This window comes from Agaricus bisporus (genome assembly GCF_000300575.1).
Source record: "Agaricus bisporus var. bisporus H97 unplaced genomic scaffold AGABI2scaffold_6, whole genome shotgun sequence".
Classification (NCBI taxonomy): domain Eukaryota; kingdom Fungi; phylum Basidiomycota; class Agaricomycetes; order Agaricales; family Agaricaceae; genus Agaricus; species Agaricus bisporus.
The window spans coordinates 514,486-541,652 of NW_006267369.1; the positions used below are offsets into that span (position 1 = coordinate 514,486).

At 47.3% G+C, this 27,167-nt stretch overlaps 9 protein-coding genes across 9 annotated transcripts; 5 read left to right on the forward strand and 4 right to left on the reverse strand.

The window, feature by feature from the left end:
- Positions 1-163: 163 nt before the first annotated feature.
- Positions 164-3,359, reverse strand: AGABI2DRAFT_193086 (hypothetical protein). The gene is made up of 11 exons (XM_006461626.1): positions 3,249-3,359; positions 3,154-3,200; positions 3,038-3,104; positions 2,741-2,985; positions 2,558-2,686; positions 2,109-2,500; positions 1,805-2,053; positions 1,315-1,749; positions 683-1,263; positions 550-631; positions 164-497 (listed from the first exon to the last, which is right to left on the reverse strand). The coding sequence occupies exons 1-11, from the start codon at positions 3,323-3,325 to the stop codon at positions 357-359; spliced, it is 2,445 nt and encodes an 814-aa protein (XP_006461689.1). The 5' UTR covers positions 3,326-3,359; the 3' UTR covers positions 164-356.
- Positions 3,360-3,447: 88 nt separating this feature from the next.
- AGABI2DRAFT_143504 (hypothetical protein) lies at positions 3,448-4,303 on the reverse strand (the record flags this gene model as incomplete). Its single annotated transcript, XM_006461627.1, has 4 exons — positions 3,448-3,803; positions 3,851-3,953; positions 4,007-4,066; positions 4,214-4,303. The coding sequence occupies 4 exons, from the start codon at positions 4,301-4,303 to the stop codon at positions 3,448-3,450; spliced, it is 609 nt and encodes a 202-aa protein (XP_006461690.1).
- A 463-nt stretch (positions 4,304-4,766) lies between these two features.
- Positions 4,767-6,334, forward strand: AGABI2DRAFT_178741 (hypothetical protein). The gene is made up of 4 exons (XM_006461628.1): positions 4,767-4,897; positions 4,955-5,055; positions 5,303-5,531; positions 5,653-6,334. The coding sequence occupies exons 1-4, from the start codon at positions 4,809-4,811 to the stop codon at positions 6,155-6,157; spliced, it is 924 nt and encodes a 307-aa protein (XP_006461691.1). The 5' UTR covers positions 4,767-4,808; the 3' UTR covers positions 6,158-6,334.
- Positions 6,335-7,484: 1,150 nt separating this feature from the next.
- Positions 7,485-13,037, reverse strand: AGABI2DRAFT_70890 (hypothetical protein; the record flags this gene model as incomplete). The annotated part of the gene is made up of 16 exons (XM_006461629.1): positions 7,485-7,847; positions 7,905-8,524; positions 8,577-8,702; positions 8,750-8,927; positions 8,981-9,318; positions 9,368-9,801; positions 9,854-9,901; positions 9,950-10,136; positions 10,190-11,061; positions 11,115-11,180; positions 11,230-11,345; positions 11,397-11,508; positions 11,558-11,830; positions 11,893-12,078; positions 12,136-12,277; positions 12,326-13,037. 16 exons carry the CDS (start codon positions 13,035-13,037, stop codon positions 7,485-7,487), a joined length of 4,773 nt encoding a protein of 1,590 aa, XP_006461692.1.
- A 959-nt stretch (positions 13,038-13,996) lies between these two features.
- AGABI2DRAFT_222531 (hypothetical protein) lies at positions 13,997-15,161 on the reverse strand. Its single transcript, XM_006461630.1, has 6 exons — positions 15,065-15,161; positions 14,782-15,008; positions 14,712-14,734; positions 14,639-14,655; positions 14,440-14,583; positions 13,997-14,383 (listed from the first exon to the last, which is right to left on the reverse strand). Exons 1-6 carry the CDS (start codon positions 15,146-15,148, stop codon positions 14,168-14,170), a joined length of 711 nt encoding a protein of 236 aa, XP_006461693.1. The 5' UTR covers positions 15,149-15,161; the 3' UTR covers positions 13,997-14,167.
- A 1,683-nt stretch (positions 15,162-16,844) lies between these two features.
- AGABI2DRAFT_118554 (hypothetical protein) lies at positions 16,845-18,445 on the forward strand (the record flags this gene model as incomplete). The annotated part of the gene is made up of 4 exons (XM_006461631.1): positions 16,845-16,929; positions 16,981-17,180; positions 17,233-17,484; positions 17,543-18,445. The coding sequence occupies 4 exons, from the start codon at positions 16,845-16,847 to the stop codon at positions 18,443-18,445; spliced, it is 1,440 nt and encodes a 479-aa protein (XP_006461694.1).
- A 2,993-nt stretch (positions 18,446-21,438) lies between these two features.
- AGABI2DRAFT_193093 (hypothetical protein) lies at positions 21,439-23,240 on the forward strand. The gene is made up of 3 exons (XM_006461632.1): positions 21,439-21,810; positions 21,863-22,153; positions 22,211-23,240. Exons 1-3 carry the CDS (start codon positions 21,544-21,546, stop codon positions 23,177-23,179), a joined length of 1,527 nt encoding a protein of 508 aa, XP_006461695.1. The 5' UTR covers positions 21,439-21,543; the 3' UTR covers positions 23,180-23,240.
- A 2,060-nt stretch (positions 23,241-25,300) lies between these two features.
- AGABI2DRAFT_136620 (hypothetical protein) lies at positions 25,301-25,642 on the forward strand. The gene has a single exon (XM_006461633.1). It carries the CDS (start codon positions 25,392-25,394, stop codon positions 25,578-25,580), a length of 189 nt encoding a protein of 62 aa, XP_006461696.1. The 5' UTR covers positions 25,301-25,391; the 3' UTR covers positions 25,581-25,642.
- Positions 25,643-26,284: 642 nt separating this feature from the next.
- AGABI2DRAFT_71616 (hypothetical protein) lies at positions 26,285-26,728 on the forward strand (the record flags this gene model as incomplete). Its single annotated transcript, XM_006461634.1, has 1 exon — positions 26,285-26,728. A coding segment is annotated over one exon (444 nt), but the record flags the coding sequence as incomplete, so codon positions are not given.
- Positions 26,729-27,167: the final 439 nt, after the last annotated feature.

The window sequence follows — 27,167 nt, forward strand, 5'->3', positions numbered from 1 at the left end:
TGCAACATGTACGATGAGCAAAGGGAAAAGGAGGGGAAGGGCGGAGGCGTGAATAGAAGGATGTGGTAGAGACGCGAAACAGAGATTCACCTGGTCAATGCGATGAATGCCGGTCATCTCCATGCACGTGTTTTTACACCTAAATTCGGCAACTGTCGGTAATCAAAAAATGAACAGCCGGTGTTTTTCACCTGCGCAGAGTTAAAGGCTAATCCACGCAAAGAAAAAATCTATTGAACTATGTACTTCATGACCATGCCGAGAACTTTTGATATATTACACTAGAAAGCAATGTGTTGTAAAGAGAACGACAGTGATTTACCACGGGAGAGAGAAAGAAACATGATGACGGTAAATCACGCGTACAGATCGTCATCGGCGTCTTCCTGCTGAAAACCTGCATTACCCGCAGGGGCACCAGGAGCTCCACCAGCTGCCGAATCACCGCTCTCGGGGAACTTGAAATTGTTTCCGAAACCACGCGATTGTTGGAGATTCTAGAACACGAGCGTAAATCACAGCCTCGACCACTTTACTGTTCTAGCTTACCTGTGCGAACATTTCGTACCGCCTAATATCTGAATCTTGCACTGAGCGACGAGCATATTGCATGGCTTCCTCAAAGTGTTCCCTAAAACCCATATAAGTCAGGGGATCGTAAGATATTCAAAGAACTACTGACCTAGTAATCATCGGTACAGGATCCTCAACCTCCTCCTCCATCACTTCCTCTCCCGCTTCCTGACGAGCTGTTTTCTCTCGTTCAGCGCGGATATCAGCGTCAATAGATGCTCGAATAGCCAATTTTGCCGCCCGTTGACAAATTTCAGTCAAATCCGCACCAGAGAAGCCATGTGTTTTGCGAGCCAAGAAATTAAGATCCACTTCAGGCGCGACAGGCGATTTCTTGAGAGCGGCAGTCAAGATCGATATACGTGAAACTTCATCAGGTAGAGGAATATAGATGAGCTGATCAAGACGGCCAGGACGAAGGAGAGCCGAATCAATTTGATCTGGCCTGTTGGTAGCACCAATGATAAACACGTTCTTCTTTTGGTTCATGCCGTCCATTTCGGTAAGAATCTGGTTCAGCACACGATCTCCAGCACCTCCACCATCTCCAGATGAACCACCGCGAGCCTTGGCAATGGAATCCAACTCGTCGAAAAACATGACACAAGGTGCAGCAGCACGAGCCTTGTCAAAGACATCACGGACATTGGCTTCTGATTCACCGAACCACATGGTAAGAAGCTCAGGACCCTAAAGCCAATGATCAGCGCATATGTGGTTCATAGAGTCCATGTTTCTTACCTTGATACTGATGAAGTTGGCATTGCACTCATTTGCGATGGCCTTGGCAAGCAGTGTCTTACCAGTACCAGGAGGCCCATAGAACAAGACACCCTTTGATGGCGACATACCATACTTGAGGAACTTGTCGGGGTGTTCGACAGGGTATTGCACTGTCTCCTGAAGCTCCAGCTTGACCTTTTCCAGACCACCGATATCGTCCCAAGTGACGGTAGGAACTTCGACAACGGTTTCGCGAAGCGCAGAAGGATTCGAAGTACCGAGAGCGAAGCGGAAGTTTTCCATTGTGACACCGAGGGAGTCGAGGACTTCGGCATCAATCGTGTCTTCGTCAAGGTCAATCAAATCCATCTTCTCACGAATTTGTTGCATAGCGGCTTCAGAACACAAAGAGGCAATATCAGAACCGACGTAACCGTGAGTATCTGCAGCAATCTGAAAACGAAAATGATGAATAGTGGAAAGCATGAGGCAGACAAGTAAGATATACCCTCTCGAGATCGACATCATCCGCTAACTTCATGTTCTTGGTGTGAATGCGGAGGATTTCGAGACGGCCGGTAGGGTCAGGGATACCAATGTCAACTTCACGATCGAAGCGGCCGAAACGACGAAGGGCAGGATCGATGGAGTTGGGTCTGTTAGTAGCAGCCATCACGACGACATTCGAGCGAGCTTTGAGGCCATCCATGAGAGTCAACAATTGTGACACGACACGGCGTTCAACCTCTCCGTTCGTCTAATCAACAGGTAATCAGATACATCATTTCCACGTTTTGAGAAGTTTGACGCACCTTTTCACGCTTGGGCGCAATAGAATCCAATTCATCAATGAAGATGATAGCGGGCGAGTTCTTCTCGGCTTCTTCGAAAGCTTTTCGGAGGTTACTTTCTGATTCACCAGCCATCTTGCTCATAATTTCGGGACCGTTGATGAGGAAGAAGAAAGCACCAGTTTCATTTGCAACCGCTCGGGCCATCAGCGTTTTACCGGTACCAGGGGGGCCATACATCAAGATACCACGAGGGGGTTTGATACCAATAGATTTGAAGAGTTGCGGGTGGCGGAGTGGCAACTCGACAAGTTCACGGATTTGAGCCATTTGTTTACGGCAACCGCCAATGTCGTCATAACCGACATCAGCCAAATTCGATTCTTCATCCTCTCGCTTGACAGGGTCACCCTCTGCGGAATAAGCGACGTAAGCGGGATGATACTTGAAACTAACAACCCGATACTTACCGGTGTGAATGACAGTGTCCTGAGCCACAATACAGAACTCTGAGGGGTCGGTCTCGATGACCTTGAATTCGACAGTGCGCATACCACCACGGACGAGGAAAGTGTCGCCCTTTCGGACCGGTCGATATGCTACGATGCCATGTTACTGGGATGTGGATTTGATTAGAGTGTGATGACGCATACCTTCGAGGAAATATGGCTTCAGGTAGACATCGAAAATGTTTCCACTCAGACCCTCAATCGAATCATCGAAAGGAAGTATATGAACCCGCTTCCCATACTTGATATCAAGACATTGGTGCACATTGACGAGATCTGCGAGTTTAACGCGAAGGTTATTACGGGCAACTTTGTTCATTTGGATTCGACCCTCTTCAACGTCATCGGAACTGAGACAAATGAGAACTGTGTCTCGTCTCTTCTTTCCACTGAATACACGGTTTAGCGCCATGAGTAGGCGAGAGATGCACATAGACGCACCGAACGATGATGGTATCACCACGGAAGAGACCAAGAAGCTCCATTGTGGCCGGGTTAAGGGTTCCAACTGCAGATGATGAGATCGCTGGTTGAAAGAGAACGAGACAGACGCTTACCAGAGTTGTCGTCGTTGGTGGCTTCGTCTACGATGAGGCGATTTGGGCTGCGGCGGGTTCATTAAGTGGGTTTAGAAAGCTGATAAGAGACTCACGATTTCTTTGGCCTGAGAATGGCGGTGGAGACGTCGTCGGGGCCTGGTTGGGGGGGAGCGCCGCTTGGGTCAGCCATGGTAATTGTGGTGGTTGTGGTGGTTGTGGGTGAGCCCGGTGCAGGAAAAGAAAGGGGACACGCGTCCTCATATCGGAGGCAAACACGGCCAAATACAAATATTATTATTATTATTTTTTCTTTTACATCTCCTCCGCCTCGAGGTCCAGCTCGGGATAATCGCCGACTCTCACCCTGTCTGGCCGCGCAAACACGCCGTAGCTCGGCCGACACGCAAAATAGCGCTCGCCTTGGACTGACCCGTCGTTCTTTCCGAGTGGCTCGTCGTACTCGATGCCCACCCATACTCCCTTGCTAAACTTCGTTTGTCCCACATAGCGTACCGTCCCGCGCTTGCTCAACCCGGGCTCAGTTGACTCGACTTCGCACCGCGCCCCAACCTCGATGCCAGCTGTACTTTGCGGCGCCGCATCCTCAGCCTCGTTTGTCTCTGCAAACCGCCCGACTCTGTTTCTCTTTTTAAATGCCAATACACTGTCTATTGCATCTTTAGTAAACTGAGAGTAATCATTAAATACAACTCACCTTGACGCTTCGCGTACTCAGTCTCACTAAGCTCAAATTTATCTACTTGTGATAGATCAGTCAACTGCCCGGTAAATGATGTTGAGGGGTTGGTATCTTCGATCTAGTAATCCAATCAGCCATAGTGATAAATCTCTCTTCCCTCAAATCACTCACCTTGAGAACCTGCCAGTCCCGTAACCCATATTCCGATAGCGTCTTTGAATTATCTGACAGCTGTGCCAACACAGCAGCATCATGACTCTCAGATTCAAGGTGAAAGATTCGCTGATTTGAAGATGGTATCCCAGTGATGACTTCCATTTTATCCTTCAAATTCAATCAGCTTTTCCCCTTCGAGGACAATACCAATTCAGCACCTACCTTGAGCACTTGAACAGTCCAGTACGGTTCAATTCGCCTTTCAGAACGCGTGTCCGGCGAGACGACAAAGATATTAAGTACGCCCGACATAGCGAGTCTTGTCCAAGGTGGGAATGATAATCTTATCTTATCACAGGCACAAAACATTGACTTCTGAATGCAGTCCCTGATTTGTCGCACAAAGAACGCACATGGACCTTGGGCGGTCCTACTTAAACATGCCACTCAAAGCCCAATCTTCGACTTCTCATCATCCCCCGATATCCGTCACTCTTCCCACCCCTTCCGATCCCTCTGGCAACTATCCCTTTCATTTGTCACCGATACAAGCACCCTTAACGACGTCCATCTTTCTGGAAAAAACCGCTAGCCTGAGCCTCGTTACTACGTACTATTACTCGCTTCTTGATTGCCTCGACCACAAACTCTAGAGCTAGCTGGCACTTTCAAGTTTGACTTGAATGTCGCGCTGGTCACATATATGCTACCAACATCTCTCCGCTCTGTCTTTCTCGCACCATGGTTACAATGCGCATGCTTATTCTCAATATTGCTCTTCCCTACACGAATATCTGCTCAAAATCCAGCACAAAACATGACGATACGGTTAGATTCCCCTCGAATCATCTACACTCCCTTCCTTTGCGGCACAAATAACGCCTCAGGGGACTGCAACGGCGGATGGTCGGTACAAAAAACATGCTTCGTGGTATGATATTCTCTAACTCATATCTCTCCCAGGATGCAACGGCAAACCGATAGACTGATACCGACCGTCTTCACCACAGGCCCAGCCCAAGATTCGAACAACATCATCCCCCAGATGTTTTTACAGTTCCGTGGTCCGTATCTAATTTTTACTCTGTTTTTTTCTCATGGAATATTATCCCCCAACATTTCATTCATCACGTCTTTCATCGTTAGTTCCGTCTCCAGTCATATAAAGATTGATGGTCACCTTCATCAATGTCTTCGTCCCTGTTTCTCAAACAGCGAAGCCAAAACATTGTTGGCTTATGTTACTCTTTTCCATTCAAGGAAATACTGTCATGGATATCAGACTTTATTTCTGACGTTCGAAATCTCTAGGTTCGGCATTATACTTATTTGCGTCGCCGGCGTCCAACGCCCAAGCCAACATCACAATCACCACGAATAGAACCACAATCTCCGCGACCTTCGACTCCACCCTCGGACAAGCCTCGATCCTTAACCTCGATTCATCATCAATAACTAAATTTGCATTGACATTTCTTCCAACGGACACTCCTCGTGAATTTTCTCTCAGGTCGATGATCATAACCGTACCTAATGGCATGTACGTCTCAGGTGATACAACAATCGAGTTCCGCGCTGACTACTCTGATGTTTCTTGTTTTTGTTAATTCACCTGCCTGATAAATGTCACTCCGCAATACTACTAATCTCTCACAAAACAGCCTAACGACAACACTCCCTCTACTCCCCAGCATGACACTTCCACCATCTTCATCTGCACCAATCTTCACTCCCTCTCCAACGCCATCCACCACCCCGACCAACATCCCACCACCTTCACCTAGTACACCATCCAATCCCCAAGCTATCTCCTCATCATCAAAACGGACTAATATCGCGATCGCAGTGGGTGTAACGGTCGGTCTCGGTTTAGGTTTAGCGACTATAGCAGGGGCAGGGTTTTGGTGGTATAGGAAACGGCGATCGAAAAGAAAATGGGGGAGGTCTTTGGTAGTTGATCAGACTCAGACCGGCGGTGGTGATGGTGGTGGTGGTGGTGATGGCGGTGGTGATAATTTATCAAGAGTATCAAGAGGAGCAGGTGGAGGATTTCGTGTTGATGATTTCCCTGGGACAAGACATATCGGAGATCCTGGAATTGGAGCCGCGTTTAGATTTGGTGAAGGGAGACCGAGATCAGTGTCACTTTGTCTGGAGAGACAATAGTCAACGGTGAGAAATGGTCTTTTAGTAATGATATAATGGGGGGTGGGAGATTGATTTTGTAGGTTTTCCGCTCGCAAAGACTTATGTTTACGACTCTTCACGACGTACACGTTGACTCTTGACCTCTTTCTTTCTTTCTTTCTTCATTCCTTTGGATCTCATACAATTATCACCATTCCCTCGACACCCCTTTTACGATGTCGTTGTATCTTATCTGGTCACGATAATTTAGAAGGCGAGTTCCACTTGGCATTTCTTTAGCTCGGCAGCCTCAAATTCAGAGTTCGGGATAATATGTATTTGGTGTATATTCTAAAAGTGACGGGAAAAGGTAAAGACTATTGACGTCGGCACACGTTTTGAATTTGTCTATCACACGAAGTTATTCGTTTCCTTCATGATTTCGCTTTGTACTTTGACTTCGGTGAGGGTCCTCGCGCCCTACATTATCCAAATATCGCTGCGAGAATGACGGAGCTAAGGAAACTAATTCAAGTACATCTTCAATTTGGAGCATTTGAGCATGGTCATCAAGTTCGGATCACCATCACTCACCAGTCCAAGTTTATATCGTTGTAAGAGTGATTTCTCAAGCAGATACTTTTATTAATAGCTCCTCCGGCATCTTACACGGATGATTAAACATCAGAACGTTGATGTTCAAATATCGCAAAGATTGTACAGATCTCCGTAATCCTGTAGTACGAAGACTCTGTCGTAAGACGTTGTATTGTATGGGTGATAAGATAGGTTGGTTAATTCAGAGTCATTGATCCAGCAACGCTGACTTTGTAACGTTGGTTTAGAACTGGAATGTTTCGTTTCATTCGACGCTTGAAGTCACTACCTTAGGTCTGAAACATGTAGATTGAATTCTGTGTGCTAGTTGAACGATTTATACACGATGAATTTGTTTGTAGATTGGTTAGAAATGAAATATTTGATCTAGGTAACCGAAAGACGTGATGAATAGAGAGACGTAGGAGATGGATATTCTAATGGAAGCACAAATAATTGGTATGGAAACATTTGGATAAAAAATAGAATTCTGATGCTAGAAAATAGGAATGCCATGCGTTAAACGTGCCTGGTGTTGCAATGATAAAAGATATAGTCCAAAATTTCAGATCATTAAGTGACATCAGCATGTCCTTGCTGGGTGTGGTCCTGATCACTAGCCACGAAGGAAGGACGAATTTGACGCAGTTGAGCACGGGACACCGGAGCGCGACAGATGGGGCAGCGACGTTGATTTGTTATTGTCTGATTAATGCAGCTATAGTACGATCGTTGAGTCAATCGTTGTCAATTGAATGCAAGAATCCTCTCACCGCATGCAGAACAGATGTCCACAGTTCGTCACCACGGCGTGCTGTGGGAACTGGCGACAGATAGGACAAATAAGTTGACCTCCTGGCGAGGCTGGAGGTTCTGTCACTTCGGCTTCAGGCGATTGCCTCTGGGCGGGCCAGCCAGAATAGGCGTAACCGGACTCGGCAATATCACCGGAGACAAGAAGCGTATGTTCACAAAGCATGCTCTTGTCCTCCATTGAGGCGCCTGAAAGAAGCCGCGAGCCCGAACGGAGAGCACAGCCATTGCCGATTTTCAGGTGATTCAACGCGAACACTCCCCTTGAGTTGATATGCGCTACAACTGAGCAATCGTCCAAGCTCACGTCGTCTCCAATCTAATTGATAGCGCGATTATGGTCCTGAACAGGTTAATTCATTGAAACACAACTTACCTCGACAAGATCGGGTTCCGTCATTAGACCGCTGATACCTCCGGCGAAAAGAGCACAGTTCTTTCCGATGGTCGCACCAAGGGAACGATAAAACCAAACAATATATGCGGAGCCGTTGAGATTGCCGAGGATACCACCCACACCGTAACCCCGGTAGAGAAGACGACACAATGAAAGATGCAGTTGCCACCGCTGACAATAGTCGCTCTTATCCCATTCGTACCGACCTTGACGACGCTCACCAATGACAAGCCACTTCGTTGCAACTGCCCAGAGGATAGCAATAGTAGCCTGCAAGTTGAGCACAACAATGAAGCATATAGCGATGAGAATATATAAAACCCCGAGTCGATACCAGCTCGGCTTGAAGAGGCTAGTGTGGTTAAACTGTAAGTGGATGTGTCGCAGAAGCAGCGCAGCGGCGACAGGGCTTATTGACCAGTATGCGGCAGAGATGGCAGTCATTGCCAAATTTGATCCCAGAATAAACCAGTAGGGGAATACCCAATAGTCGGCTTTCCCCTCGTAGAAAGCCCGACCGAAAGGTGTGCTCGTACTTGTGACTTCCTTCTCGGGATAATCCCTGTCGCTCCGTCCGAAACAGATGGCTTCGCCGTTTTCTCACAAAGCTGTCAGTACGACAGTCTCAACTATGCGTGAAAGGGCTCTCACCACATCCCATCCAAGTCGAACCGTCCTCGTACAGAGTGTCTCTCTTTCCAAGGGCACCTGAACCCATCACTGTCCGTCTACCTACATTGCATCCCGGGAGAAGAACCACACGATCTGCAATCATCGCTAAAGCGAGTCAGGTCGAGAAGTCGACGGAATTGGTTAACCCTTACCTCCACTGCCAATGACGACCTTTTTTGTCCCTAGCCGATCATTTGTGAGGATCTCTGAACGTGACCCAAACACTACATCGTCTCCAATTTCAAGAAGTTCGGGATCCTGGCAAACAACTCCAGACCCTGGCCAGTATATGCGCTTGCCGATTTTCGCTCCCATCGCACGGTATACAACCTTGTTGACGGAGTTAGCTGCCATTCCTGGAATATTAACACATAGAAACTTACGGAAACGACTTCGTAGTGAGCGCCAAGGATAGAGAAGGCATCGTGCAATAGTTCATGCGAAAGGATCATTGAATTAATATAACGCCGCAGCTGCATCATTTGAGTGTATTCCTTGGTCCGGCACTCCTTGTTAAGTCCCATGAGACGCTTCAGCGCAATTCCAAGGATCAACTGACAGATCGAAGTCATGCTGGCGCGGACAACTCGGGATAACGTATGGTATGCAACTCGACGCGGATCAGCGAACCACCAGATGACTGCCTCAAGAGCATTCAAGCCGATCGTATCGAATTGAACTTCCTGGATCATGAGCCACAGGCAAAATATCCATGGGATATCTACGAATGGTTATTTCTGTCACCACTTTGTATAGTAGATATGGCTTACGAGCTATTGCCACGACTAAGATAATGAGTGGCCAAGCAACTAAAACTTGAAGAAGCCAATGAGGTCCCGAGCTCAGTGTACGATTGTATATAGCGTATGATTTGGGAAACGGTGCATCATGAGAAGATGCGTGGGGACCGTAAACGGCACTGTCGGGGATGATAGCTCCGGGAGAGATTGAAGTATAGGTGTTGATGACAGCACGTTTCCCGATGTTGATAGGATCCAGTCGGAAATGTCCCTCTCTTTCCACACAGAATCCCCTTATATGGGACTTATCAACGCGGCATCCATCCTGAAATGTTAACATATCATATTCTCCTAGCTTAGTTTTAGGATCGATGAACACGTTCTTGCCTATCTTGGCACCGAGTAGTCGATAATATAAGATCGTCAAAGAAGGGTGAAGAGCGAAAAGTCCTTTGCCAGAGGATCTATCGGCGTTGTGAGCGATGAAAGAAATTGCCGGAGGACCTGGAGACGAACCTTATACTTTGATCTACTAACCAACACCGAAGATAGTAGACAGACCACCTTCAAGAACGATAAATACACAATATAGACCGAGAATAAGCGACTTACATGCGATATGTTCCCGCCTGATACTTGCCCACCACCAGCCATTTGAACAATATAGCAATGATTGGAGCGATAATCCTGACAGCCATTCTCGAAGCAATGATAGCGGCTATTAGGGTGCCGAGTTTCACCCAAAAACCCCCATCAAGAAATTGCGCGATATAAGATAACGTGAAAAGTAGGAGGGACCCTGTGAACCAAGTCTGAGGCGCAATCGGAAATTGATCTGGTTGATTCACTTACAAGTAAGTGCGGCCTTCAGCGGATAGAAGAATAAAACTGGGATTGCCTGAGTGATTAAACAAAGAGGATGGGTCTGACCGCGCGCCTTTGCCTTTTCGAATACTTGATATTCCTGATCATAATCATACTCGAGCCCAAAAGTTGCTGTTGACGTCGTATCGGAATGAGGATCTCGTTCCTTCTCATCTACCGAGAAAAATGATCCTTTTGGCCCTTCTGCATCTACGAGAGCTGCCATCTCGCCAATCGTACAGTTGTTGAACAGAGACGAAACACCAATTGGTATTCCAGTTTCTTTACGAATATGGTAAGCGAGCTTCCCAAGAAGAAGTGAATTGCCCCCGATGAGGAAAAAGTCTGATCGAGGAGTGATACTAGCACGATCCACCGATAGGATCTCGGCCACGAGATCTCTGATGCGAGACTCGGTTTTTGACATTGAAGCGGAAGCAAACTGTGCAGACGTCCTTCTAGCTTCTAGGAAGTCTACCTCGCCACTCATGTCTCGCGACAAAGAGCCATGCATCAAGTAAACCACTTCGGGTACCAAGTATCCATCAACTTCCTGGGAAATGATAGCCTTGAATGCCTCTGAGTTCAAGAGACACCTGGAATCGACGCTTAAATATAATTCAGCAGCCCCATCGGGAGATAAATTCAGAGCAAGATCATTGACTTCTTTCATACGTCCCAGAAGTGATTCCACTCCTTTTGAAGTCAACGATACGCGGGAACAAGGGATCGATTCTGATAAGGATGCACGGGGTGAGGGGACCTGCGCGTCGAAATGGCGTCGGTTCACTGGAATGCCATCATGGAAAGAAGGGAGACCAAGACGCTTTGCTAAGTTGATGCGAACTGCCTTTCCAGTGCTGATAGGCTGGTTCAGCGGTTATTGAGTATTTTGGAAAGGTCGAAAACTCACCTGTTTTTAGGAAGGTCATCCATATAAACAACCACGGAGGGCCACTTAGACGGGTGAAGGTGATCGCTGCGGACATGTTCAATTCGTAATTTTAGAGCAGACATCCAATTCTTACCGTAGACTGTCTTGCAGCTGATGAAGGCCAATTCGTGGCTTGTTAGACACGCAGACGATTACAACCCCTATTGCTTCTTGTAGAACATCGTGCTCAACGGTGAACGCAAGTGTGCTCTAAACAGGGCAATTCACATAAATGAGCGCTATAGGTCGGAATCAACGGACCTTGACACGATCCTTAGCCGCTGTGATAATCGCCTCTTCAATCTCGAACGGAGATATAACCTCGCCACCCTTGTTGATTATCTCCTTTGATCGACCGGTTATGTATAGATATCTGTTGCCAACTGGAGATGAGCGTCTCTTGTTCTAAATTTAGCACCTACCCGTCGGAATCAAAATAGCCCATGTCTCCTGTGTCAAACCAGCCTTCAGACGAAAAGCAAGAAGTATCTAGAGGCACGCTTCTATCGGGAGATGTTTCATAGCCAGAAAACATTGGAAAACCGCGGACAGCGATCGCGCCAGTACTACCCCGAGGCAATTCACGGTCAATATTAAACGGGTCGCGAATAGATACTTCCGGACCACAGGCAATACCCGAGCAACCCGGACGTTCTAACTGATAGTCTTGGGGCGGAGAAGCGATTGGCATGCACCTACAGTTTCCAGCGCTCTAAGTCCATTTCGGAGAGACAAAAATATTTCATGAATAACGTACTCTGTCATGCCATAAGACGGAAGGATTACGGCTTTCCCAAAAGTTTCTTTCATTTCCGTCGCAAGAGAGGGTAACAATCCTCCTGCTGCGTTACAGATCATGCGCATACGTGAGTCTTTCATAGCATTGACATGAGGTGGGCGGGAAGATAAGATAGCGTGGTGTACAGTTGGCGCCCCATAGTACCTGAATGGATGTTTAGTATTTGATCTTTCATAGGAAATAGGAATTTTTCAATTTTACCAAGTAGCCCCGAAGCGAATAGCGACATCCCAAAAAGCAACAGCATCAAACCCACTGCACATGATAGTACCGCCCCCAGAAAGAATAGGAGCGCACAAGCTCCGTACAAACCCGCCGACATGGAAAAGAGGCATCATATTCACTACCGAGGAGTTCAGCACGAATTTCGATGGTGTTTATCAAGGCTCACAATTAACGTCATCCTCCTTCAAGGACCATGATTGAACAACGGCCCAAGCCCCCACAACCAATGTACGAAGAGAATACGGGACTACTTTCTTTCTTCCGCTGGTTCCAGAAGTCTGGAGAACAAGGGATAAATCGTCCAGTTCATGAAGCCGGGAAGGGCTGCGGGGAAATATTGTTTGCTTGTTCAAGCAAGTCATTGTGAACATTCCAGACGGGCCGTCAGCATGGGGCTTGGCAATAATAACGTCACAGCCTAGCTCTTCTTGTAATGACCCTAAGCCGAGTCGTTCTATGGAGTCGATGGAAGCGAGTATAAGTTTTGCCCCTAGCCTAATGGCATCGTCCCTAAGCTCGCTGGGCGTACATGAAGCATTGACGGGAGCACATGTATGATAGGATGCGACAGAGAGCAGAGCCAAAGCGTTGAGTGGGCCATTTGGAAGGGCGACGAGAACACGGTCGTTGGGTCTTAAGGGTGTATGCGTCGGAGAATGAGGCAATACAAATGTGGAGATGAATGTGCGTAGTTGGTCATGTGTGAGGGCTCGCTGTGAGGGCTCTGGAGAGAATATAGCGGGGTTGTGGGTAGAAGGTAGGCAGTCTAAAAGCGAGCCGATGTGAGAGGAATTTGCTAGTTGGTCAGCTATCCAGCGACCCAATGCGATGTCGTTCGGGAGGGCGCGAGCACGCAGGGAGGAGAGAGGAACTGACATGGCGCAAGACCAGGCAGAGGCCTATTGGGCGGGCAGGAAGTAGTAATAGAAATGAGGTGGGGTTGAACCAGAAGACAAGCTAACGAGAGACTGAGGCTAACACCTGAATAAAAGGGACGGACTAGCGTTCGATTTGGCAAGAGATCTCAGATGTTTTTTGGCTGACACCTCGATCGACCAATCCCGATTGCAACACGGGTCTTCACGTCAGAGGCTCTGAGGTAGCGTGTGCGTGGGGCCCGATAGCTTTTCTTCTAGTCAACAGGACAGCCTCCACTCATTCCTATCGTCGGGCCAAGATTGCCGTTAAGGTCCCCAGCGACCAGGTAAACCACCAATTAACAGTCGCCTTTTTGAGCCCGAGATGCAACTTTGGCCAAGAGACATGCAAAGATGCCGTAAAGCACATCAAACCCTGCTTCTCGCAACTCCTCGATATCATTTTCTCGGCGAATTCAAAAATAGTCCGTTGTCAGAATACATATTCTTGTGACTCGTGAGGCTCATCTTCGAGCAAGTTAAGCCATGGAACACTTCCAAGAATTTGACAGAGGTCAACTGGTCACGAGCAACAAGCCGAGCTAATATATATTTGCAGTTGTTAGTGACTTACTTATGTCGATAAGCGCACATTTGTTTGCGCGCCGACATAACGCCGCGGACGCCCACATTATCGCTCTGAAACCCTTACTAAGCTCTATGGCGCACCGCAAATCATTCGCGTACTTACATGGTCTACAACATCCGCTCTACTGCCGATCTCCACTCCAAGCTGGCTTCTAGCTGCATTTGGATCCGTAAAGTTATCGCGACGCGACTCCTTATACAATGGCTCCAATATAAACAGCATGTGGAAACCTGAACAACAGGTAGCTTAGGGTCTTAAGAAAAATGTAGTATCCGAGGTTCTCACTTCATGAATCCCACTCCACATTACAATCTGTTCGCACTTCGATTCGCTATATTTTGACCGCAGACCACGAAGTGGAGCCTCTTCATCAGCACTAACGGAATATCAAGGCGAATAAATGGCCCAGCTCGGGGAGGCAGTCATCAACGTTGCGCGAGCTTCCGAGAAAAGTTTAAACATCTATTCCGGGTATCAGGATTTCATATGGAAAGGAAACAAATTACAGCGCTTTGATTCTTCCATAAACCACCTCTCTAAATCGGTCCCCAGGATCACATTTCTTGGCGCGGTCATAATCATACCAAACTATTTCTTCCTTAGAATGGGTGACAAAGGCCTCTTGAGCGAGAGAATAGGCCGATCCCGTGGCTCGAAGTGTAGAACGCTCGTTCATATCGTCCGACAGGGGTAGAACAGGTGTGTAACCAATCAACAACTATTCAGGGCTCTTAGTACACGATGTTTGAGTAACAATGTCTGAAAACGGCCTACCGTATCAGGATAAGTAACTGGGCGCCGAAATCTGATTTCCATGGACTTCAGGATGAGCGACACCCCTCGACCTTTGACCATGGCTTCAGCTTTTTCGGGACCCCCTATCCCGCGACCGAACGAGGCCAACCAGTGAATACGAGACTTCGAGGCTCGGTAAACTATCGAAGCCACGCGGTATAACGGAAAATGAGCTTACCGATTCGAAGAAACGTGCTTATCGTGGGAGGCTTTTTAGTGTTTATCTTCATAGAAAGAACGACATAAATTACCATAGCGCACGTTGTTTACATGCCTGTCTTGTCAGTGCTAGAGTACGAAACGACAGTGATGGAAGCTCACTGAAAAGAATCATGATCTCCCCAGACGATGCGTTGCTCCCAAAAAGACTGTGGGTCAAATCCTTGCTTCATCAAATGTTCATGAGCCTTGGCAAGTGGGCTTAAAGGACTAATCGACGCATGGTCGAAGCCATACGTATGCGTTGGGGAGTCAGGTGCTTCTGGTCCTCTCGTACCAGGTGGAATATAGTACGGTGATGATGGATCACGAAATTTAGCTTGGAGCTCCTGAGTGTTTGTGCATTCCCTGAGAATCCAGCGGAGAAGTGAGGAATGCGGCGCACATTGACAGAAGTCGTTTTAGACCGACCGGGGATACTCCTCGTAATCTTTAATTCCGAGAATGATATTGGGAGCCGCCGCAGCATTCTTTTCTGAGGGTTCCGGAGAGAACCGGTAAACAGGAAGATTGGACATGCGTGTGGCCAGGGTGGAGGCCGCCCGTGGAAACTAAATTTTGATCCGACTACTGCGTATTTCATGAAAAACCTCTTGGCACTGACCGAGCTCGTGCGCATCTTCTCAGGGACCCTAAAGCGTCGCTGGTCGCATGTGCGGCTGCCCCGGTTCAATAAATCAGCAAATTATTCGGATGAGAACCTGATGAGAACAATAAGTATAGTGAATGAAAACTTCGGATCCGAATAAGCAGTAAGGGTTTGATGGCTCTAAAGCACCGGCGGCTGACCAGGCGGCGACCGTTATGATAAAGCCACCCTGAAGCCACCGGTATCAAGGCTGCTCAACTGCTCGGGCCTCGGGGAACTACGCATGGCCGGACTACATCGATACGCGCCCTGTCTCGCAGCTCGCCTGATATTGTCGGTAGTGATTTTTTGATATAATCATCATGCCTTCGAAACCCCCCCCCCCCACCCCCCCTTCCTTGAAGCTGACTTGGTGGTGTTCATTTGCAAGAGCTGAAATGTGTGATTTGTTAGGCAGCCGAGAGAACCTCCTAAGCCTTCAATGATAGATATATCCGAGAGTGTCGAAGAGCAAATGGCTATGTACTTTGTTTGCATGGCATCTAACCGCGAGTTTTCTCGAAATTTATTGCCACGGGGAATAGTATTAATCCAGACAGGCAAAGGATTCACAATGGAAATACCCATGAAATTACATCCTTGGTGATACTTGGACTAAACAATCCGTTCCTATAATCTAGCAGCAAGTTGTGCAGCAATAATCATAGAACACCATCGATTAGAGGAAAGCAAGTAATGAGAAGATTTTGGAAGGTTTGCTCTACCGCAAGAGAATCCAAGAGAATCTTCGATTATTCTTTGACCCCCAACCAACTTAATTCTAAATGCTCTAGATAATCTGATAATTCCTAAATTCCCACGTGCTCGACTGACTATTTGTGGAATCACTCAAGACTCGGATCAAGGACGCAATCGTTCTATAGACCTCACACATGGCCACTCCATCATTCCGAAAAACTAATGTTGACTATTTCACAGTGAGTGTACAGATATTCTACGTCATCATTTCTCCAATAGAATCAGTTAACGAAATTATGGACAGTCCGTCGTCCTCATAGCTTAACAAGAATATGAAGGCAGAAAAAATCATTAATATGAACAACAATACGTACAGCAAATTATATCGTCTACGCAATACGTATCTCAACAGGCAAGAGTATGGGAGACGTCGTCGACCCTTCTACTAGTTCCAAACTTCCAACCACTACATACCCTCAAAGGCAGGGAGGGGCATGTGATTGTTTACAAGTGACGTCCAGGCTGATACTTCCGAAGATTGAACCACGAATGTAATGCTATGGGCGCCCAATCAATTCACATTTAATTCATTCTGGTAAGTGATATCCATCTTGACCATCTGTGGATTAGTTTCTTCGAGTGATGATGATCACTCGTGACCATTTGTTTTCCACGTCCTTCCCTTTTTCCATCCATTATTCTATTCCACGCTTCGTCCCCGTCCTTTTCCCGCGCCAGACCCATATCCATCCCTTTCCAAGGCATCTTTGCCACTGCCAATCCTTTCCAACACGATCTTTCATATATAAATTCAACGGTTAACTTCTTATTCGGCTCTATGGTCCTTCAGAAGCATCATGGCGTTTCAAATCAGAAGAACCAACTATTGCGCAGACAAGTGGCAGCCGCTGACCCTAAGCCTGGTGAGTATGAAAATATCAAGCTCTCGTTTCTGAATTAAAATATCGCCACAGATACAACTCGCAAAGCGCCTGCCTCACCTATTTTGACCAGACCTACTCGGCGGCCGAACCATGTGAAACCTACCAATACCACTCGTGTAACACCACCCAATCCAGTCATTACGACCCCCACGAGACCGCCACAAATATCTATATCACTATCACTACCACCACCATCAACTACAGAGCCCACGGTGTTACCTCCGCCTAGTGTCAGTTATCTTCCTCTATTTTTCGAATCATGTGGTGATCATTTCTCCACAGGTAAATGTTCCCATTAGTACATCTAGCAGTGTAATCGTCACTTCTACTACCAGCTCTGCTACTAGCTCCGGCATTTCTGACCTACCTTCGGAGTCAGCATCGCCCATAGTAGCTGCTATTACATCTGCCACTTCCACACCTAGTGCAGCAGCGGCTGCCTCTGGAAATATCAGTACTGGTACGCTCGTAGGAAGTATTGTTGGTGGTTGTGCCGCTCTCGGTCTCATAGCAGCTTGCGTGTTTTTTTTCTTGGTACGACTACGCGACTTTATCATTGCTTTTCTCCCTTTATTCTGACGTCGATTTGAAGTACCGAAGACACCTGAAGAAAAAACGATATGATGAGGCTTTTAACTCCTCTGAATTCCGTCGATCTGCCGTCCTCCTCGATGGAGGTCAGGAAAAACAACGCAGGCATCAGCCGCCGACTGTTGGAATAGCGCGTCCTGTTCAAAATATACCAACGCAGAATACACCCATTCACCAGCAAAATCACTACGCGCCGGCTGCTGAATACTATGGAGGAGAGCGTGGACAATATGATGACCCATTTCGGGCTCAGGCGCCTTACGGCACAGCTTATCCAGGCGCGCATAGCTCTCGGCCTGCATATGCCTATCCTCCTGATGCCAACACGTACGGCTATAACAATTCTCATGACTATCCACCTCCAGGCCACTACCGTCCCCGCCCTCAATGTGTCACTCAGCAATATGATGCGGCTCCCTCGCCATCTCATTATACCCATTCGGAAATATCATTACCTTATGCTCGGCAATACGATGCCATTGCAAATTCACCAGCACTCTATGCCCGGTCTGAAACATCTCTGCTACCTCACCCGGAACCCGGAACTCCATCTGTCATGATAGCGCATGATGGGGCCTCTGCTGTCCAAAGCAGACATTCCACAGAAGATGATGAAGACGTTCCTCCCCCAGCATATGAAATCACTGACAGTTCCGTGAACCACAAGCCTGATGTGAAGACTCGGCACCTCACGTATGATGTCGCTAGTACCATAAGTGGTTCTGGTAGTGTCACTACTCCTGCGCCTGTTCCTGTTTCAACCTCTGCGGGCCCTTCCACCGAACCATCATCCCCCTTATTCACAGGTCCATCAAGGCATCATACACTTTTGTCTCGCCCAGTTTCTGGGACGAGTGCGTTCACCATTGTCGAAATGAAAGATGATCATGGAGGCATTGTATGATACATCTCTCATTTTCTTTTGCCGACAAGTCGTATTTTTATAAGTATTATTCAGTCGTTCCTTTGAAACTTGCTTTCTTTGCGTTATTTTTGGTTTTCAAACCGTTGTCGCGTGGATGGGAAATTCACTCAATGCTTGATTGATTTTTTCTTCAATCTGGCTCTAAGCCCACTGCTCATAATATTTTTGTCGCTGATCCTTCCTGTTGAGTCGTGCACTGCAAATTTTGATGTACGCGTATCCAGGTCTAGCTTTCTCGCTCTTTATTGATATACCTGTACTAAAGCTACCGACGTAAATGTAACCGCTTGTCACCTCGTACGAGGTAAAGAATGGGAGTCTTTGTTCTGGAAATTCTGAATTGTAAGCAATACTTGAAGAGGTCAAGTTCGAAAAATGATGGCGATACCGGCCGGATGAGATCCAGTAACATATAGGATATATTCAGGTTTGGATGACCGGCGATACGATTGACAAATCTAGTAATAGTAAGGATTTTTATTTTTTGGAGTATGCTAAAACTCTATTTTCCAAGTATTTAATATTGGACATTTCTCAGAGTAACTGTTCTAAGATATGAAATGCAAGGGAATGGACCAGATAGTATACTATACATTTTAGATAGTCCGCAATGGAGACGGTTGTAAGATAATTTAAGAGTATCAGGACATTGTCCAGGAATCTTCATAGACTTGGAGGCGATCAAACGCATCTCGGACGATTCTCGAGTTCCTAGCGTCCAGCTCAGTTTCAGTAAGTGGTTGGCAACGTTGCCGGAGTTGGAGTATTCTGTCATGCGATTCACGTCAGCTGCGGCATATGCCAGGAATTGACAGGACAATTGGCACCAACAGTCGACATGCCTGGTTAAACCATTAAACCATTGTATTGACGTCAGCCCTTTCGATAAATGTGACATCAGTGGAAATTTACATACCACAAGATTCGGAAGGACAAGGGTCATTGGAAGACCTGTGCCATCGGATAACCTTGTTAGGAGCTTGCGTTTATTATCTTGCGTCATAATAAATGAGTTAAAAATCCAGCTCACTGGAAATAGATAACTGTGCAAGTCAGGTTGATGATACACACTAGAGCAAATCCTAAGAGGCCTGAATAAAGTACTGATAGTCATATACACACGTAATTTCATGGGGAAATGACTTGCCTTGATTCTCAACGTATCGTCCAAGTGAAACGTCTCTCGCTTGAGTTCTGTAACATTGCTACCATAGAATATTCAGGGCTCCGAGATCAGTGTACGAAATATACAATTGTGATTACAACTTACTATGGAGACAACCAATAAGGAAATGAAATCCATGAGGGTCGAGGCGAACTGATGATTCTTAACATCAACTTGATGTCAATCATAAAGATAAAAATGTATCTCGACGAACAATTGAATACTATAGGTTTCGTCAGTTGTTAGTCAATATGGAGGTCACTGGGAGATGTGTTGCCTCGATCACTTACTCCGACCCGTCTGCCCATAAACCCATCCCCAAAATCGGGGAAGCATCCGGTTGGGCCGATGACAGTGTATAGTTCCTCAAGGATATCGATTGGGGCGCAAAAGACTCCTATATTGAAACCGACAAGGAAGAGGTAACATAGCCCCAGAATGAGCAGGACCTGCCGGCTACGAGACGTGAACGCGTATGCGCGCATTAACATAACACCTAAAATCAAAAATTAACATTACTTTGTAGACAAGTGATCTTCGCTTATAGAAATTACCCTGTGAAGTGAATTGCTTGGAAACATCGCATTTAAGTCCGAGTAAACAGCGAGTGACAGTGACAGACGCACACAAGGAGCCAGTATGGCGTGGACTGGTCTAACGACTCGAGTGCACAGCTCTTTGGGATGATCTCCAACGTAACACCACATTAAAATAATCCAGGCGGCTGCAGTATAATATCGACAGAGGATATAGCAGACATTGATGAAGGATACCCGTGCCTTGTAAATCTATCACATATCGTTTCGAAGTCAGTTGAATTGGTGTGACTGAGAAGGCACGTACGAGCTCAATCTCCCGGTCTAGTCTTCTGGAATATCAGATACCCTTATTGTATGAAAGAATCAAGGAGTGCGACCTACAATACAAGCCACTCGTAGAGCAACAATGTACACATCGCGACCATTACACAGCGGACGTGTTTAACATCGTTCCAATCGTCCAACCAATTCATCTGACACAAAGGGAAAGAATGGCAAGGAAGGAAGGTCTGCCGTTCGAAAGGGATAACAGGAGATGAGGAAAGGATGAACGAAAACGTATATATGTATGCATATGTATTGTGTTAACGTACGCTTAATACTAGTCTGGAAATAGAATGTTATTCGTTAGATCTATGTCCCTGGCCTGAAACTTCAGGGTTATCATACCTTGTTTGTCGAGATCGACGATTCGGGACACAGATGAAGCGGGTTATTGAATCCGTTCGAAAATCGTCAATTCCAGTCAACAACAAGCTGCTTGAACGCAGAACGGACACATCCCGGAAACGCCCCACATCATCTGCTGGAATTTTTGCGAGTATCACTATAAGTTCTTGGTTCAAATACTAAACGGAACGGCAGTACAGATCAAAAATTTCCAGCTGCTGTCGGCTCTTCTGTGATCTTCTGTGTCCAGAAAAGGATAAATTGCGGGACAGTGGTTAGGTGTCGCCTCGGCCACCCGCTTCGCGAATATTATCTTTCCCAGTTGGCCCAAGGGGCGGGCGTCAGAGCTTTCCACGAACAGGTATACCTGGTTAGCGGGGCTGTTTGATGTTAGATTGGTCAGTAACCTTTCCCAAGGTAATCAATGCGGTAATCAGTCGTTTACTCGTCTCGTCGGAACACCGCATGCCAGATATGGATACTTTCCTTCCAAATCCAGACAGGAGATAGCTGTTCGAGTCGAGACTGAGACCAAAGCCTCCCAAACATGAGAGGCTATATAACCATGTCGCCCGGTTTGAAACGCCAGTTTTGCTTTCCTTGCTTTACACACTATCCGTCCTGGTGACTCTTCCACAAACTATCTCACATTCTCTAGTACAAGCGACAGGTTTCGCATTAATCTTCATAAAATCCTACAAATCATGGTCGCTGTCAGCTCTCGTTTTTCTCTTCTCGTTACCCTGTGTACGGTTGCTGTCCTCTCCTTCAACCCGTTATTGGTTGGCGCTGCGGTAATCGATACTCGTCATTCCAACCAGCCATCCACTTTCGAACGCGATAGGCATGGCGTGAAGCAACAAGTCATCCCCCTACCTAGCACGTTCAACAAAGCCCATTCCGAGGCCCCTACACGGGCCCCTCTAGGAGAACATGGCCGAGTTCGTAAAGGGAAGGGCAAAGAACAAGGAGTTGGTGACATTTCAGCGCATATAGTCACCATTTGAACTGACGAAATGACAGAGAAGCGTCGAACAATTACCCGCTGATCAATTGATGCGTGTTGTCCAATTGCCAGTGAGACCGTACAGGCGGCATCACGACGACGATTGTCCCAAAAAGGTGGTTGTGAACGGCGACCGGGACCATCTTCATTTGGTTTGCCATGACGGGCACGACTACGATCACGTCCGTACCCGCCGAGAATTACTACGTCGCTCGCCTAGGCACTCGCGGCCAATCGTTCAACCTCGAAGTGACCCTGCAACACCCAGCACTAAGCCCGAAGCTGTCTTGGGAACCGTGGAGGTTGTGGTAAGCCATTCCGCTGTTTATATCTCGCAAAGTCTTTTAAAATGCATGCATTTATAGGGGCCAGATGGACCAAATGGCCAGAATAAAGCTTTTGGAGAGTTCCTGGTCGAAAATCGGAACGGTGATTACGACGTTGGTGTTTCGAGCACGAACCAGACTATGTTCTTCATGGTCGCCGCCCCCTCCTTAGTCAATGGCGTCATCGGTTCGCTTCCCGTCCCCCTTAGCTCACTTCCTATCGGGTCACTCCCTCTTGGGTCGCTTCCTCTCGGGTCGCTTCCCATCGATCCTAGTCAACTTCCTGTGCCCGGCGTTGGTTCACTTCCTGTCGGTCTTGGATCACTTCCCGCCGGTATTGGGTCACTTCCCGCCGGTCTTGGATCACTTCCCATCGGTGCACCTTCCAGTCCCGGTCAACCTCCCAGTCCCGGTCAACCGCCTGTTCAATCACCTCTGGGTCAACTTCCTCTCCTTGGGCAAGTTCGCGTTACTCTTCAAACCAAGCTAGCCGACCGATCGGAATGGTCTTGCTGCTCATATGAAAGGAATCCTGACGGGCCTCGACCAATGACTATGGAAGATTGCAAACCCTCTGGTAGCGATGATGATCGCTTCAGTCAAATTTTCTTGTTCGAGCCCGGTACTGGGACGATACAACCGGTATACAATGGGACCCATTCGAATTCGACGTCGGCCAATTCGACATCAGCAGACGCATCCAGAGAACAGGCTGTGGACGGGAATCAAAACGTTAAAATGATATGGAAGCCATTTGCACAAGGTGGTGGAGCACGTACATCTCCGGAGATCCAAACAGTGACTGTTACGGTGACGAGTGCGGCTAGTACGAGTTCGGGAGGGTTGCGGGAAGCAACTTCGGTGGCGGCGATATCTTCTGCAGCGGCGGAGAGTTCGAGCACTAGCGCAGCCCCTGCGGCGTCGTCGATTGGAGTGAATGGGCTCAAGGTGGAGGTTGCGCCGAACGCATCGTTTCCTCCAAGCGTGCGCAACGGGATTGTGTTGTAGTAGAAAATGTAAATAATAGGGTAGACAGAGGAATGGACCTGATTTGATGGAAGATTTTCCCACAGAGTGATTGATGGTCGCCAATTGGTCGCCAAGCGTAATCGTATTTTTCCCCTGTCGGTGTTGTTTTTTCTCCTGTTCATCTTTGTCCGTGCATCCAAGGCCCTCCACATTCTTTTGTCCTCCACCCTCCTTTCCTGCCCATGCCCTCTCATGCCTTCCTTCACCGAAGAGCCGCCCGGGCCTTGGTTCGTCGCAAGGCCGACGAGGTCCACATCCTCGACGCAAGATTCAGCCCAACGGCCACTTTTGCAGAAATGACAGAGATACAACCGCCTAACCCTATTCTTTGTATGCAAGCCTCCCCAATCGCTCTTCTGTCTGCTCGCTGACCTTGAACACCCTAGTTACTCCGCCTGCACGCACGCATGGACACCACCGGCCGACGAGGACCGCTCCTGTCTTGCCCCCTTTGCTCACTCACAAGCCCCCGAAGCCCACTACTCCGATCGTTCCTATAACCCCCGTAACACGCCCTACCCCGCCCGCCATCACTCGTGCTACTACGTCTACAACCGTATCATCTTTGGCCACGGTTTCCACCACGTCCTCTGTGGTATGTTTCCCTCATTTATGCTATTCTTGAATACACATAGCAACGTACTTAGGTTCCAAGTACAACCTCACGCGTTGTCACGCCTAGTATCACTCCGAGTAGCACCATCGCGCCCGAATTGGATACGGTAACATCTTTGACAACAGTTCGCCATATTTCTTCCGCTGCCAGTAGTGCTTCCAGTACACCGTCACCTACTTCTGGTGTAAATTACGGTGCTATCGTCGGAGGCGTCGGTGGTGGTGTTGCTGCCATAGCTGCCATCAGTTTTGCGGTCCTATTCTTTATGGTGAGTATGCTGGATGCTTTCATTTTGATGTAGTCTAAACATCCTTCCAGCGGCGTATGCGTAAACGGAGGGATGAAGCTATCGATTTCAACCCGCAAGATTTCCGCCGTTCCGCGGTTTTGTTGCCGGACCCTCCGACACATGAAGACACTGTCGCACGTGGATACAACCCACCACCGCCAGGACCGTCTATGATGGAGCAACCCCAGCAAACACCGATTTCTATGGCCTCAGCAGGATATAATGAGCCGTATTATAGACAAGAAGGGGCTGCATATGGCGCTTATTCTCAATATCAGGAACAATATCCCTCTCAGGGCGCCTATTCGAATTCGCCATTACCAAATCCGGGAGGCGCTGCTGTTTCCCCATATGGGCACAATCCCATCGCGCTCAGCCCGTCGTTAGCATCTCCATACGAGGTCACAACCCCACGGCCGACGGGGATGAGTCGTCAATTAACCATTGATTCTCATTCGCACGTACCTTCAACAAAGAGTGCGCAGATACCTGCTAACGATTATGTTGACCTGAGCCGCTCCAGCGTGTCTCCTTTCCAAGCCGCTCAGTATGCAGAGATTTCACGTCGATTGAAAGACATTCCCAGCTCTGCAGTGGCTGAAGACTCTGCTACGTCTCCTGCAGAACTATATGCCACTCAACAGAAGGACTTGCCTGCCATTCCGCCAAAACATGCTGGTGGACCTTCAATTTCTGACGGGGACACGACCTATCAAGCTCGTATTGGCTCGATGTCTCCGCCAATGCCTACAACTAATGCGGCTGACTATACGGCTCCAGGACCTGTCTCGCCTGCACCTGTTGCTATAGCTGCTCCATCTCACAGTGTTTCCAGTTCATCTGCAGCTTTACCCTCTCCATCATTTGTTACAGCTGCGAGTTCACGTCATTCAATGAGCCCTCCGGCTGGTACACTCAGCGTTCAAACCTCTCATTTTCCTATGCTCTCGACGGATTCATTTTCTCATGAACAACTTGAATTCCCCGTCCCACCGTCTCCGACCCTTTCGTATTCCTCGCGCTATCGCGTCGACTCTTCTCCCCCGACTTTACCAGAAATCACGGTTCAAGATCGGTATTCGGTGTCTTCTTATATACCCCAAAGTCCTATGATCGGGTCTGGGTATATTAGCGGGGTTAGCGACATGACAATGAGTGGGGCGAGCGGGATAGGCAATATGGGATTGCAATCGCTCCCGGGATCTGCTAGATCGGATGGGAAATTTGTTCCGACTAAGAGTCCATTGGCGAGCAGTGTGGTTGTGGCTACACCAACGCAAACACATATGAGTGTGTTCGCTGCGCAGCAGGATAGGATGCTTCATGATGGCTCGACTGTTGCTGCTCCCATGCCTTCGACCGCTAAACCGGTTACGAACCAACCACAAACCGAGGCTACTGCTGCTACTGGCTCAAAGACGGGAGAAAAGAGGGTTACGGTTTATGACCCCGATGATGCCTATGGTGGAATTTGAAAAGAGATCTTTGGCAACGCTGAGAACCTCTGGATGAAAGGACTCTCGGACTCTCTGTCTATATGTTCAATTGCGCTCGTTGAACGGCGCGTGAAAAAGCTGGCCTCTGTGAATCTGGAGCTGCTGTAAATTCCACCTTCCTCGCTCGTTGTTTGGGACTGGATACCCTGAAGAGTTTTATCATTTTTTGGTCGCGTTCTCCTTTGTGTATACCCCACCTTGATTTTTTTTGTTGTTGTTGAAAGATGCGTCTCTGTTGATTCGGGTTTATGCTTCACATATGCTTATATTTGAGCTGGAATCCTGTTTCTGATATCCCTTGTTGAATTTTTTTGTGTATTGCTCTGCTAGATGTTGGGCGCTGTTCTTTCTTAACCTTTCACTCACTGCTTTTATATATCTATAAATTAAGAACGTATGTATGGAAAAAACATATGGAGTTTGTGTAGATGTCCTGGTGATGTTGACAATTACTTGATTATTGTTATAAGTATTTGAATTTTTTTTCGTGTCGCTCGTTTATTGTTTCACCCCCGTTTGTGGTGTTTGTGGCTTTTAGAAGGGTTTTCTTGGTCGTCCATTTTTTTTGTTTCTTTAGAGAGGTTTTTGGATTTGGTGGAGAATACAAGTGTTATTGTTTTTCATGGCTCCTCGACGTCAAGCTCAAGGCGTGAGAAGGTTTGATCTAGCACACCACTTCATCTGACCCCAAAGACCTCACGCATATCATGAACAAGAAAATAATTCAAATCACATCTTTTGGGTATCGCTACGGTCCACTTACACCTCCACCTACACTTTCCTACGATATCCGTGATATACCCAATCCTCCTCCAGAATACAGATTCTTACAACAGATGTCGAATGATCATGATACGCTTATTCGGCAATGGTTGATGAAGAATGAGGTTTTTAAGATGAGAATTGAAGTTGTTAAGAAGGATGTTTTGGATTTGGTTAGGAGGAGAGAGATTAAGGATGTAGTTAAAGGTGAGGAAGATCGGGTGACGGTGGGTGTGAATTGTTTGTTGGGGAGACATAGGAGTGTGACGTTTGTAGAAGAGTTGGGTAAAAAGGTGAAGGAGGAATTGGGAGATGATTGGGAGGTGAGAGTGAAACATCGCGAACTTGAGAAAACAAAAACTTGAAAAAGTCGATTTTTTTGCTTCGGTGAGTTTGAGTGTAATGGAGTGTTCATTGGACGTAGAGAATTTATTAAACCAAACCTTTTCCTCAGTTTATACACGAATTTACGAATCGTTTGTATCAAGTTATCAATCACACGTCTAATGGAGGTATTCTTAAATACATATATCCCCATAAACTGCAGAAGAAACAGATTCGGCGAAGTCCTCTTCTTGAGTAGAGTACCACCAACCTAACTTTTATCGCGGTCAGAGACTTATTGAGTGTGTAGTGATTGTGACGAGAGGCGATGTCAATAAAATGATGATGATAATCCTACTTGTATAGATGGAGAACCTACTGCGAGAGCTGTGGACCATCACGCCCACTAGTTTGCCGGACAGGTGTCAAAAGTTTCTGGTTCCTGCTATTCATTCGCCGGTTGTTGTTGCGCGAGGATCA

Excerpts from the sequence above, each read along its gene's own strand:
- AGABI2DRAFT_193093 (XM_006461632.1), top strand. The coding sequence starts at position 21,544 with ATGGTCGCTGTCAGCTCTCGTTTTTCTCTTCTCGTTACCCTGTGTACG. Across the intron at positions 21,811-21,862 it reads GGAAGGGCAAAGAACAAGGA|AGAAGCGTCGAACAATTACC; the intron begins GTTGGTGACATT and ends ACGAAATGACAG. Across the intron at positions 22,154-22,210 it reads TGGGAACCGTGGAGGTTGTG|GGGCCAGATGGACCAAATGG; the intron begins GTAAGCCATTCC and ends ATGCATTTATAG.
- AGABI2DRAFT_136620 (XM_006461633.1), top strand. The coding sequence starts at position 25,392 with ATGAGTGTGTTCGCTGCGCAGCAGGATAGGATGCTTCATGATGGCTCG.
- AGABI2DRAFT_193086 (XM_006461626.1), bottom strand. The coding sequence starts at position 3,325 with ATGGCTGACCCAAGCGGCGCTCCCCCCCAACCAGGCCCCGACGACGTC. Across the intron at positions 3,105-3,153 it reads CACCAACGACGACAACTCTG|TTGGAACCCTTAACCCGGCC; the intron begins GTAAGCGTCTGT and ends CATCATCTGCAG. Across the intron at positions 632-682 it reads CCTGTACCGATGATTACTAG|GGAACACTTTGAGGAAGCCA; the intron begins GTCAGTAGTTCT and ends TATGGGTTTTAG.
- AGABI2DRAFT_222531 (XM_006461630.1), bottom strand. The coding sequence starts at position 15,148 with ATGCTGCGGCGGCTCCCAATATCATTCTCGGAATTAAAGATTACGAGG. Across the intron at positions 15,009-15,064 it reads CTAAAACGACTTCTGTCAAT|GAGCTCCAAGCTAAATTTCG; the intron begins GTGCGCCGCATT and ends ACAAACACTCAG. Across the intron at positions 14,735-14,781 it reads GGAGATCATGATTCTTTTCA|GCATGTAAACAACGTGCGCT; the intron begins GTGAGCTTCCAT and ends CTGACAAGACAG.
- AGABI2DRAFT_178741 (XM_006461628.1), top strand. The coding sequence starts at position 4,809 with ATGACGATACGGTTAGATTCCCCTCGAATCATCTACACTCCCTTCCTT. Across the intron at positions 5,056-5,302 it reads GATGTTTTTACAGTTCCGTG|GTTCGGCATTATACTTATTT; the intron begins GTCCGTATCTAA and ends CGAAATCTCTAG. Across the intron at positions 5,532-5,652 it reads ATAACCGTACCTAATGGCAT|CCTAACGACAACACTCCCTC; the intron begins GTACGTCTCAGG and ends CTCACAAAACAG.